Below are 14,874 nucleotides of genomic sequence, written 5' to 3' on the forward strand. Positions count from 1 at the left end.
AAAATACAATACCTTTTATCTATTCTTTAAAGAAAATACTGCGTTATAAAAAATTAAAACCTAAATCGTGTATAGCCAGAAAAATACAAATTTGTCAAGGTCAAGACATTTATAAATCTTTTTTTTCTACAGTGGTACTACCAGAAGATCATCTTCCCCTATTGCAATAAAAGAGGACAGAGGGTCATCGTTGGTAAAAAACCGCGGGTCGTCGCAGAAAATCATGTACCCGCCAAATGCGTCCAAAGACGGCTGCAGGTAAGATATATAATATAATAAATTATAATTTATATCCTTGTACATAAATATACAGGGTGATTTTACTTGACCACTATCAGGCATCATTATAGTCCTATACTGCAATATATATTACAGTTAATATTTTCCATTAATTATATAAAAATAAATATGTGTACCTTTTCCTCATCTCCGTGAAACTGCTAAATGGCAGTTTTCACATGTGACGCATTACTTTTACACTATCATTTTGCGCCATCTAAGGGATTGCTATAACGTCTCAGAATTTTTGTCAAAAATGTATTGAAGCTATAACTTATGACATATAATTACATTTGAACACATTTGAAGTAATGAAAATAAAAATGGTTCAATGGTTCGTTGTAAAAAAAAAAAATCACCCTGTAAATTATATAATATACTATGCAGTATTATTATGTAGTATGTTGGCCATTTTGAGAGTCTCTTCTCGGGCAACCCGAGTCGGGCCTTCGACGGAGATTAATAATAATAATAATAATAAGAGTCTCGTTTTCTATACGTACATTGTTACCACCATGATACCGTATTATATATATAAACATATATATATATGCATTGTGTGAGACCCTGCAGCGAAAACGTATATATATAATAATAATAATAATAATAATAATAATAATAGTATCATAATACTGACGACGTATTGTACCGTTATGTTGTGTACGAAAAACGGCGGTCAAGTGCGGAGTTCGCGAGCACTACGCATTTCGCACCCTGCGAATAAAAATGAAAAGTAAAGATGGTGGAAAGGGGTGTAGAAATACGGGATTGACGCGGCGAGACATTATATTATTATGCTGTTGTTATTATTATTATAACGTTAGAGGAATGCGACCTTATACTTTTTGCCACAATAAAGATAAAAGATTATTGTACTACCAAAGGGTGGTGGTGTACGACGGATGCCAATGCGTGTGTTGTGTGTACGACCTATATAATAACACATTGTAACCCCTGTTGAATGTCGCCCCATTTTGCAAATTTTAGCATATTTATTATTTTCACACGTGGGTGTCGCGGTCTAAAAATCATATCGCTGCAGGTACATCAGCTTTATACACATTATAATATCACAAAATATAAATGCATAAATGCCTACACATACATTGTATAACCGCCTTCTTTTTCGTCTGTCAATAAATGGATCGACATTTATATAATGTAATATACATTTCTTTTTCACCCCCGCATTGAGACGTATAATTTGTATTCTTATTGTCGGTATTTTGCATTATTATACATTTATAATATGGGAATCCGGTGTTTTGTTCAATTTTCAATAACATATTATTGCTATACTATCTATTGCAGGAGCTGCGTGTTGCCTACGTATATACGGTTTACTATATGTCTATATTTATAGATATATTCCATGATAAATCGTTTTAAAAATCCGATATAACCCATAAGAATTCTTTTTTTTCTCGTCTGATATACCTACATATATTACTTACCAAGTACCATCACAATATTATATTATAGTTTATACATTATACTCATATACTAGTATACATATATTACATAAATGTCGATTTGCTTGTCTTTATTAGACTTGGTTTATTGTTGAAATGTATTAATATTTAATTAGGAAATTTTCGGAGACGTAAAACTCGATTGAATTTGTTGTGCATTTAATATTATGTCAAATGTGACTATTATTAGGTATTTTATAGATATATGATATAAATACGACACACGAGTCTATTATTGGATTTAAACATTTACAATACCTAATGATCATTTTGAATATTTACATTGTACTTAATTTTCATAAAACTATAATTGAACCTTTGAAGCTGTCCCTAATTTCATTTAGAATTAGCTTATTTCTGTCAGATATGACTAAATTGTGAGACGTGACACGTGAGTAATATGTATAATATACAATATACAATTCAATAATATACTATATAATATATCGTTGACATCATATATCAAAGTGATGAAAACTATTCGTGATCTCAATGAGTGGCTATTTTCTAAGCGGAGATCTTCAAACGATTGAAACACTTGCCCATACAACGACAAAATCGTCTATAACCACCGAAGTGCTATCGTAAAGCTGTTGGTCAGGTACTAGTTATGACTGTTATGAGTGTTACGACGCGCTTGCGCTATTCAATCATCATATATGGCTACAGCAGTATGTATTGTTGAAGAGCGTTGTAATATCATATATTATTTATATTTATAAATCTGTAAATATGTATTAGAGTCAAATAGTAGTTTTAAAATTACTTTTTAAGGTGCATGGGTACCATTAACATAAAATACGAATTCGGCAGTTAATTCAGTTCATGTATAAACCTATAATATTATAGCAGTGCGCAACTGCTTTCAACCGTTTCAATGATTTCAAGTCGTGTTGTATTTAATCGGAGGCTACATTCGATAAAGTAGTGCTTATTACATAAATATTATATACATATAATGTGTTTTTTACAAACTAATTAATTTATAATAATTGCTTAGGGAAATAAAAAATATCCCGCTGTGTAGAAGACTTCGTGTGTTTAATTTATTTATTTATATTATATTATTATATTATGTGTATTTCAATGCACTCACGATATGCAGTATCCTTTATTCCTTTTAGATGTGATAATAACAACTGTACATTAATAAGACGTGTTTATTGAATACGTATACCTCTAATGGATGCAATATGTTAAGGAAAAAACCCATCACGCGTAATATAAATTATTATAAACTATTCTTCCGCCAACTCCAATTGTCTGTTCGTTTTGTATTTGGTAAAAACTACTCTGTTGGCGTGTTATTTATTTTATTTTTTACACATGTGGTCGTTTTGCCGCGATCTGACTGGTTTTCGAGTCTTACAAAACAATAATAAGCATACAGTCTATCATCAATGTTTCCCTATAAAGGGACGGAAAAAAATTTGGTCAATACAATATGTTCAAATGTAAAACGACAACATTTACTTAGTACTTTCTATAAAAAACTAATATGTTACACTTGAACTATTTTTATATTTTTCAATCAATGCCTAACTAAACCCTTGATCCTTGTACCTACTAAATTTTTTTTCTCTTAATTTTTTGTATTGTAGAAAATAATTTTTGTGGTCTAAAACCACTCGAATAAGATCTAATCGTTATTCTATTGTTATTTGTTACACATTTAAATACTTACACTAGAATACGATTTTTACATATCAAATACACGTGTTGAATGTCAATGTACAGGGAAATATTGTTTCATGCTATGCTTGTGCAGACCATTTCAAAATCGCATTTAATAATAATAATAATGTAATATCATGAAATTATATTTTAATCGTTTTATTAATAACACCCGCTTGTAAAAAGAAAATGGTATTTGTTAATTTGTGACAATGGAGCACGACCTCGACGACCGTGATTGATGAACGCTATTCGATGTATCTAAATAAATTATAAATCATATATTTTATAATGTCGTACGATAGATATATAATATTTTTTGGGTATGCACTAATAATCTAATTAATATTTGCTTCCGATATTTTTCTATATTTTATTATTAAAAAATAAATTCGAAAAATCCTAATAACCCTGCATAATATGACGATGACGAATACGTTTTTATTGAAATGCCGGCATCACGACGGTCCTTGAACCTATTATAACATTTACCACGATATATACGATGGTCATCGAGTTAAAAGTTTACGAGTGATTTCGTGCGGTTCTAATCTATAGTATTTGTTTTAACAAAACAAGAAATTGGACATTGTTTACATTATGGGAAATATGTATTATCAAATATATTTTTTTACTTTGTTTAAATGATATAATAAGTAATCGTAATGTAGATCATTGTATATATAAAGTTAAAAAAAATGTAAACAGATTACCCTGAAGGCAGAAATAAGGATGGTGGGTGATAGAAATAGTTTTACTGAATAATTCTAAACATAATTCGTGTATCTACATTACGTGTAGTACTCAGACAAATTTAAAAATCAATTGATTTATAATTGAAAAATATTACTAACATTGTTATTCTTCGTTCAAATATATAATGTTGTTCAAATTTTAACTTTATGTAAGTTTAAAAAAATTGAGTTTGTATGTTTGGTAAATTTTTTAGTTCCAATATACTGATAAATTACGTAGGAGAATGTGCAAAATGTCTGAGAAAGTTTGTGTTAAATGTCCTTGCTTATTGATCGATCAAAACAATTTTTTCCAATATTTACAGAATATTTTAAATGTATTTAAATAACTCAAAAACTTTATAATTACATGATGTCATGAAAAAAATGTTAAAGTAAACATTTGTTGAAAAAGTTTAATATTTATAAATATTCATTTTTGAATTGCAACAAAATATTTTTAAATGTTTTTATTATTTACCTTTAAGGCAATCTCTAGTTTAATAGTATGCAATAAGTTAACGGTGGGGGGGGGGATTTATTAACTTGAAGGGGAACTCGCCCATTGACAATGACAACATGCATGAGAAAGTTTTTAGGGAAAGAGTGGTTTCCTACACCAGTTCCTTTGCGGCATGAGTTACCTAGAATTTGATTGGATAAAAGTCGAGTGATATAATAGAATTTGAGTAAGAACTGAAGGTTTTGTTTTTTTTTATAGGCGAGCTAGCAAAATACTTAAATGTATTTTGTTGAAGACTATATTTTTCCATAACAATTGGTTTTCTCCTTATTTTTTTTTATTTTCTTCATTATTTAAACAAATATCTTGGATTTTTAATTTTGATCTACCAAAAGTACCCACTAAAATTACTTTATTATCAGAAAAGATATTGAAGTTGAAAATAAAAGCATTTTGTCTACTATTGATCGTGAACACATGTCACACACACACACACAAACACACACAACACATTGTTAAATCAATACATTCATCGCTCCACTCAGAGTCTAAAAAGTAGTTGTAAAAATGCAGGTGTGAAAATAAATAAAAATTTCAACAACAATATAAGTAAATAATTGGTGACATGATGACTTGGGATATAGATTTTTCACTTAAGATCTTATAAACATTAAAATTTAATGCACTTAAAAGTCAAGTATCCATAAAATACGTAATAAAAATGAAAAAATAGGTATCCACAAAAAACGTTCGATTTTCGAATTAAATTACAATTTGAGTGTTACCATAATTATTAAAAATTGAAAATTTCGTCAAGCAACCAGGTGATTTTAAAATAAATATAAAATATTTGCTTTGATATAACTATACGAGTGAAAAAAAAAAAAAAACAACGAATATATGCTTATAATAATGCTGATGAGAAAAAGATTACAAAATGCATTATTTTAATTATTTAATGAGTTATGACTGCCTAATATTAATTGCAGATCAAATTTTAAATTAAATTAAGCTTTTACAGTAAAATGTAATTCAGTAATTGAAAGTATTATCAAAACACTACAACGCGGCCAGTAACTGCCATTCTGTTGTGTTCGTGTAACCTAACATTTATAATATAATAAATTATTATTATTACTGGATAATATTTTAGATATTTTACTTTAACAACGCATTCATAATGTGTTACTATAAATTAAAACCTATAACTTAAAATTTTACATCATGTTGTTTAAGAACATTTAGGTACCTATATTTAATGTCGTTTTATTTTATTTTACTAAGAAATATTTATTAAGTACGTATCTAACTACCTAAATATTTTATTGCATTTAAGTAAAATTAAAATTAAAATTAATGTTGAAAGTAATATGTGTACTATAGACCACAGTTTTTGCTTTTTAAAGGATTAGATATAATTGTGTAGAAAAATATTGATAAATCGTTATACTAATCGTTCCAATGGCGTATTTAGAGTGGCTAAGGGACCCAACCACCCCCTTGATCTATGTAGCATACAGGCAAGGTCAAGTATAATTTATATCATTATATGGTATTAAATCCTTGGAAGATTTCTAGCTATGAAACTGTATAGTTTATATATAGTGTAAAAAATACAAAACAATTCTTATCTATTTTTTATTTAGTTAAATTACATTTATCTATTATCTTTATCTAAATACTTTTTCATTTTTATTTATTATCTTTTTCTAGATATTATTTTATTATCTATTCCTAACACTGCAACCACATACAATTAATGCAGAATAGTTCTAATAAATACATTCTATAACAATCGTCTGCGTGTAGTGTATACTATGTATATACTTTGCAGTTTGCTCACTGAGATTAGGTCATGGTGCACTATGTCCGGACAATGTGCAGTAAATCTCACTATTTGGATCTCAGTAATTAACAAAAAATTAAACGATAACAATAAATTGATCCTCCATGGGCGCAATGTATGCTCTCCAATTCGTGCTTTCTCCGTAAAATGTATACCTACGTGTCATTTATCATAATAATAAATATACATATTTATATGGTATTATTGTTTTGTATGATTTCAGGTGGAAAAACTTGTACAACAGCGAAGCGGGCAGTGACGTCATATTTTTGGTAGGAGACCCCGAGTGTTGGAGGTTCCCCGCACACATAGATGTGCTATGTCAATACCCGGTCTTCGACGCCATGCTTCGCGAACCTTGGTCGAAAAAAGGCACCCCGATCCACATACCGGATGACGACCCTAGAGCCTTCGACAACCTACTCAAGTGAGTCGTGGTTTCTTTATAGGTACTTACTGGTGTACTACGATAAATTGTCTGGTGTTATACACTTAAACTATATCCTATATAGGTACTCTATAATAAAGACATTTATCGCACGATGACATTTTGTGACGGGTAAACATCGTTGAAGTTCGGATGTCGATAAATATATATATATATATATATATATATATATATATATATATTCAATATCATCATGTGTATTGAATTATATAGTATTATTATAAAAACCGAAATGTCTTATGTTACGTTTCTATAGTTGGAAACAGCTGCCTGTTTAGAAAAATAAAAATAAAAAATAGAAACAATTTATATATTGTATCACGACCGTGTACAGTGTACACTCGTACGTAGGAATATATTGATCGCAATAACATTGTCCTAGACTCTAGAGTTTCGCACTCAGTGGCGTATTTTTTTTTTTTTTTTTTTTGGGGGGGGGGGGTTCCTCCGTGTCTTGACACCCCCCGACATTTAAAAAAAGACCTAATATATTGGACATTAGTGTTGTCATTTATTTTATAGTATACTATTTTTATCAAATGTAAAACTTCTTGTCAATTCCTAACATATTAATTTGTTAAAAAATTAATTCAATGTCTTTTTACATTAGTAAATAATACTACAAATTTTGTTTGTGAGGTTCAATAAATGTTGACACCCCCCAAGAAATCACCCAAAATACGCCACTGTATCGCACTACGTAATTATTATATTCTACTGCTATATTAAAGCGAAACTTATCGTTGTTTGAAATAAAATGACCGCTATATTTTTATTTATATTTAGAGCTAAAAAAAACTTAACTGAACATTTTTTTAAAATAATTATTTGATTCATATATACAATATTATCATTTATCGCTACAGTCATGTTTTTAGCTACAATGTTGTTGCACTTAATATTATAGTACTTACTACTTTTTTTTGTGTATACCATCGTTTATTTGAAATCGGCATAGTTCATAATAATGATTAATAAAAATAATAACAATTCATAAAATATTTTAATATTTATTTTTTCATTTAGAGTACGTCATGTTATAATATAAGTTGGGCAAGGATGACAGATAACGGAGTTTCTACTACTTCCTTTACCCAATCAATATCATAGGTTAGGTTAAGTTACTCGTTAAGTACATAAACATTTTTCAGCAAATATTTCTAAAAAATCGTTTTAAAAATACTCTTGTCTTTTATAAAAACTTACGTTACCTAAAATCAGAGTAGGTACATTGATTATGATCGTGGACTAATTGGAAATGATTATAACACTATGTTTTTGAATTTATGCAAAATACGTATGATATTGATATCGGTTAACGTTAAAGTTTAATTGGAAGTTACATACGTTTGGACATTAATACTTCTTCTAAATATTTCAACTTAAATACTTGTATTATGTATTTATGTATATTATATAGGTAATGAGTAGTGAGTACATAGTAAATACGTTTAATATAAAACATAAAATTGTACCAACCAATTACCTACGTTGCAGTCTATGAAAACGATTAGATTATAATACATGAAATCAATTCATTATAGTTATTTTATTAACATTGATAATATAATTATAATATTTATATTTCAATTAAGATTAGTTAATTTATGTATACTAAAACTTACGCAGTTATTTTCCTACAAAGTTACTAATATTAAGCTCTAAACTCTAAAGTGTCAAGAATAGTTGTAGTTGATTGTTCCGTTTAGCACTTTTTAATAATATAATATAATTTAATTAAGTCGTTTGTGTGAGCCATCGCTGGAGTCGCCTGGAGTATATTATAATACACTTAACAGTTGGTTTAATTTATGGAACTCTGCGGTTTAACAGGAACTCGACTAATATTCTTTACAATTCTTCAACTGCTTTTTACTGCATGTATAAATGAATAAATTTAAATTACAATATGTGTTTGTTGAAGAATGTATACTGAAGTATATTTTTGCCTAAAATGATGTCAGATGTATAAAACATATGCATAGTATCTATTTTAATATTTATATGTTTTATATGTTTTATGTATAGGTAATATATCAATGTATCATGTATGCAATTCAATTCAATATTATACCATTTTGATGGAATTAATTACAATGTTTAATGCGTTTAAATCAGAAATGTAAATAGATTAAAAAAACAATAGTCATCAAATTTTGCACTTATTATTTACTTCGCAAAACGACTATTTACTATCCTGTTTGTGTATGTGTATGCATTTTCCTGTCGAGATAAGAAAATGGCAAATAATAAATAAAATATATTTCATTATTATTTTTTACTGTGGTGTGTGTGACATTATATAATTTCATTACAATTTAAAACCTTTTTTTCATTTGTTTAATACAATATAATATTGTCCTTGGATATACGAGCACTTGAGTATCTATATACTATATAGTATGTTTAGACTATAGAGCATAGGTATATTTATTATACATTTAAAAAGAATATCTGTGCTTAAATTTAAAATTTGTCAGTTATCACTTATCATAGCGTGTCACTATGGATGTCAGCGATGAACATAAATTCTATAGAATTTATACTCAATGAACAATATGGTGTAAAATTACATTTTATACATGTATATATTATGTATGTATGTGTGCGCTTGTCTATAGTGTTTTGTGTTATGTACACTGTATACATGGCTACATGTCTACGTATACGTGATATAAACTGGTCATTTCAAATAGGTTCTTATAAATTGTAATCATTAAAAGCCTGTGTAACAAAGAACATTTCGTAGTGGGTGGGGTCATACGTAAAAAAAATAATTAACAAATTAATACTACTTGATCATGTCCAAAAGCAGATATTTTTTGAAAATCTTTCAATCACCACTTTTAACTTACCTGAACCTTACATGTCAAATTGTAAGATATTAGTTTTTTTCAATTTTTGTTTATAAATAAATAAATTATTAAAATGTGCTAATTGCGTTAAGGTTACATGAAGCCAGAAGAGTTAAATTATTCGAATATTTAATCTTCCGTCTTAATCATTCATCGACTGACGACTATTTTGATTTTTTTCTTCTATACAATATGATTTCTGTTAAAACTGTCAACAAGAAACTTCGCCACGCGTGAGCTTTACAAATTTCATTGATGAGGGCAAAAGAAAAGCATAAATATATTTTTAATTCAGGCAGTTTAGATTAGTTAAGATTTGTTTAGTTGAATGTTCTATTTTTATTCTTTAAGGTATTCCTTTTGAAAATGTATTACTATAGTTGTGACTCACACGCACAGTGAATGCGTTTATTTTTATAAATAGAATGTATGCAATATGCATAATAACAATATGAAAACACTAACGCTAAAAATATATAATTTCCTGATTTTCAACTAACATTTTATTAGAATTATTTTATTTTTAGAAAAATGCATTAAATTTATCATTATTATACATACACCGTTCATGTGTACAGGTTCATTTCATTGTTTTCTGTTGTTAGTTAATAAATTGTACTGGATATATTATTATTGTGAACCATTTTTTGCTTTTATCTGAATTCATTTCATTACACATTGTTTCTTATTTTAAATTATTGAGATTAAAATTTTGTTTAATTCTATTATGTTAAGTTAGTTCCTTAAATTCAAGGGAATTTGAATACGAGTTCATGTTGACTACAGACTATGATTTATAAAATGACTAATGGTAAAATCTGCGTAGTATATTCTAAGAAGACCAATTTTATCAAGTATCGCAATTTATCCCACTGACATAATATTTGATTGATTCTATCCAATTGATAGCAATAAAAATAAAATTAATAAATAACAAAGATTTAAAAAAATCTAGTTCTCTATTAATCGCAGCCTAAAATCATCTTATTCGCCGTGACCAATGTGCTTATTGGTGTTGTGCCATTAAAAAAAATATTACCTACATGCCATTTAAAAAAAAATTGTTATGCTGCTCAAGTTTGGAGATTTGGAGATTTATAGAAAAGATTAGTCATAATCAATTAATCAAATAATATTTCATGGATAAATTTATTTTTAATCATCATAGTGATGCTTGGTTCTTTTATTACCTACCTCTAGTTTATACTACTTATATACAGGGTGATTCTTATATCAATCAACACTCATATGGTGTTTGTGTGTTGATACCACCTAACATACACCTATAACACACAAACACCACCCAAAACCACCCAACTTTGGGTGGCTATATCTTGTGAACGGATTAACAAAAATGAAAATTTAAACGTGAAAATTCATTGAAAAAACAGCCTTTTTAGTTTATGAAATTTTAAGTATAGGTTGTCATTTGAAAACCAAAAGTTAATAATGGTTTACCTGATAAATATAAGGGTGAAAATATTAATAAAATTTATAGTTCTAGAACAAGATAGATCTAAAATTTTGAAAAAAAAAAATTTGGAAAAAGCCAATAGTTTTTGAAATAATGAGTGTTGTTTGATAAAAGAATCACCCTGTATAAATATATATAGTGTAATAAGAAAAGTTTTAAAATAGAAATGCAGAATAACTCTAACACTATCATAATCATAAATATTATGTGCAGTTAAACTCTTGCCTGTCCAGTGTCCATATAATATTTTTAAATATCTTATGTATCTTGTGAATCCACATAACTTTAGATACGAGGATTTGTGCACTAACATCCAAAATAAAGAGCTTTTAAAAAATAAACAATTATAAATTGTAAGACTTATAATTACTATCAATTCCCAACCATTTTTCAGTTATTTTCATAAAAAAAAATATAACTGCTTAAACTAGTTTAATAATTGATTTAAAAAAAAATAAAATATTTGAGGATTTTGTGAAAGCAAACGAAGTTTTGTCTAAAATAGAGTTCAGTAATGAACAGGAAACGTTGATTTATAGTGGTTATATTGTGTTAGGATTTTTTTCGAGCATGTAAACTTTACTCTATACTAAAATGCAACAATGAGAAACGATCCTCTTAAACACAAATATCATTGTAAAAGCCTGCAGTAGTTAAAATTCGCACACTAACTATATTTAAGTTGATTTTGAATCAGATCCTGCAATGACTCGATTAAATATATATATACACAAAATACATTCATATTGACCATTCGATAGACGCACAAGTCTTAGAAAATTAAATGCTTAAATATTTAATTTGCTGTCTATTTACTGAACTTTTTATCGTTAATATGTTGTATTAGAAAACTTCTTAAACTTAGAAATTAAATGCATGCACGGAGGACGATTTTTGGGACTGGATGAGAGGAATTTGAGCCATAAAACGTTTAGCTTTGAATCCGATAATTAACCACGAATAAAGACAACAATATTATATACCCAATACATAATACACCTTAAACCCCATTCGTTTTGTTTCAGATTCATGTACAAGAACACGGTGGAACTGAAATCTGTGGTTACCGCGCTGGAAACGCTAGGGCTGGCCAACAAGTACATGTGCGTGGACCTGGTTGACGAGTGCATCGTCTACCTGACTCGCAACCTGACCGTGGACACGGTGCTCATGGTGTACCATGCAGCCAGGCTATACGGTGGCCAGACTGCGCCACGCCGTGAACAGCCCGCTGCTTGTTCACCAGCGGCCACAGCCCGGGCCACCGCGCCGCCACTGCAAGACTTGATGCCGGCGGCCGTGGCCGCCGACGACGCGCATTCCGAGGCGTTTGCTCGCATGGTCCAGCACTACGACACACTGTTGGAGTATTGTGGCGCATTCATCGACAGGAACGCCGATCGGGTGATGACTGATGAGAGCGTCGACGAACTTGACACGGTCGAGCTAAGGGAACTGCTTCGTCGTGACGGACTGGCTGTGTCCAGTGAAATGGTGAGGCGACGCTCATGTATTATATTGTGAATAGGCTCGAATTAAAAAAGTCTAGAAACCAATGAAACCATAGTCTAAATATATATAGTTAATAATCATTATTAATATTTGTATTGAAAAAGCGGGTAAGTCGTAGATGTCGCTCTGCTGTACAGTAGGCTTATAAGTGGGTTACTGTAAATACTGTAATGGATGGAATTAAATTTGAATCCAATGATATTATATCATTGCATACGAAAAACGATTCTGAGCGGAAACGGTTTATCTGACTAGGCTATATTATAGATTATTAAAAATTTTCAAATCTTAGATTTAAAAAGAAAATTTTTTTATGAATTTTCAAGCTTAAAATAATTTGCGAATTTTGGTGGTTTTTACGTATGTTGTCAAAATTAAAATTTGAATGCTTGTAAAAAAAATTTGTGACTATGTATTTATTTTATTTTTCAACTGCTATTGTAAACATTTTTAGGAGCCTTTTATTAAATTTGCAAGTCTTAGATCTAAAAAGAAAAACTTTTTTGAATTTCTATCTAAGATAATTTGAACATTGCCGTAATTTTTACGTATTTAGTCAAAATTTGAACTTTTAATACTTATAAAAAAAAATCGTGTCTATGTATTTTTGATATTTTTCAACTGCTATTGTTACAATGTGTTAGAAGCTTTGTATTAAATTTTCAAGCTTTTATACCGAACACATACATTTTTATCGATATTTATAGAAAAAAAACTAAAAAAGTTGAAAAATTAAAATGTCAGTAAACAACTCAAAACGAATTTAAATATTTTGAAAATTTTTTCAAATATAGAAAATGCCTATATAAACATTCAGTGATAATTTCAATTATCTGCAATCATTTTTTTTAGAGTTACACCAAAATAAAGAAATCGCTAAAAGTGAAAATCCAATGTTGTAAAAATTTAAATTTCAAATGCTCATAAAAATTTAATTTGAATTTCCGGTGGACATTTTTTTTGTGATAAGGATTGACAAACTTATAAGAAATCTAGTATTACATTTTAAAATCTTAGATTTAAAAAGAACATTTTTTATGCATTTCTACCTTAAAATAATTTTTGAATTTTCGTGATTTTTACGTATTTTGTCAAAATTCAAACTTTGAATGCTTATAAAAAAAAATTGTTGCTATGAATTTCTTTTATATTTCAACTGCTATTGTAACAATATGTTTAAAACCTTGTATTACATTTTCAAGATCTTCTACCAAAAAAAATAAATTTTTATCGATATTAATTTAAAAAAAAACTAATAATCGAAAATTGCATATGCCTATGAATAGTTCAACTTAAGTCGAAAATTTTTGAAAATTGCATGGTGGATAGAATATACTTATATAAACATTCGGTGAATGTATCTATTATGGTTATTTTTTTAAAAGTTACATCAAAAACCAAAATTGATTTTGTCGAAAATTGATTGTACGTAAAATTTTCCGTTTTTTCCTTAATTTTTTGTTTATCCCGATTATTTAGAAAAATATTAAGAATACCAACTAGATTCACTTTCTGATCGAACGAAGTACTGAAGTTTAAAATCGAAGCACTTTGACTGCCCCAAAACGTGATGACAGACACAAAAAAAAAAAATAATAAAAACACACATCATGGTAAAATCAATACATTCATCGCTCCGCTCAGAATCTAAAATTATTTATAAAAGTGCGCGTGCCGTATGGAGTAGGATGATTTTCTTATCGAGCTACACACTCGTTAAATATCAAAAACACGAACATTATATATAGATCAAAACATATGGGGTTTACACGACACGTTTTTGTCTGAGAAATTTAAAAAATAAATTACTATATAGACGAACGTCAACAGCGTGTTAAACTATAATACACAATAACTGTCCTCCACGAATATGATGCGATAACTACAACAGACAATCGTGGTCCACATATACGTTATAGTACTACAGTATTATGTAATATGTAATATCCTGTATGTCTTTTTATTTATCGCCATATTAATCTAAAATTTAGAAGTCTCCTACCCTCTACTAATCGTATCTTTTTTTAAGAGTAGCATGACTTTCACCCGAATTTTTATTTTATCACTTGTGAATCTCCTGTTCCGAAATTATATATTATTGATTCATTCCATTATCG

The 14,874-nt window shown here is 28.7% G+C and overlaps 1 protein-coding gene across 3 annotated transcripts in view; it reads left to right on the top strand.

The window, feature by feature from the left end:
* The window catches only part of LOC107165651 (BTB/POZ domain-containing protein 2-like), a 51,888-nt gene that overhangs the window by 32,921 nt on the left and 4,093 nt on the right, over positions 1–14,874 (top strand). For all 3 annotated transcript variants that reach the window (XM_015513994.2, XM_015513992.2, XM_015513993.2), the window contains 3 exons: positions 133–258; positions 6,692–6,895; positions 12,271–12,739. In XM_015513994.2, coding sequence (XP_015369480.1) covers positions 224–258; positions 6,692–6,895; positions 12,271–12,739 — 708 coding nt within the window. In that variant the 5' untranslated portion in view covers positions 133–223. The remainder of the gene's footprint in view (positions 1–132; positions 259–6,691; positions 6,896–12,270; positions 12,740–14,874) is intronic.

The sequence above is a fragment of the Diuraphis noxia genome, unplaced genomic scaffold (genome assembly GCF_037042655.1).
Source record: "Diuraphis noxia isolate RWA-SAM2 unplaced genomic scaffold, SU_Dnox_SAM2 contig0002, whole genome shotgun sequence".
In the NCBI taxonomy this organism is placed as follows: Eukaryota; Metazoa; Arthropoda; class Insecta; order Hemiptera; family Aphididae; genus Diuraphis; species Diuraphis noxia.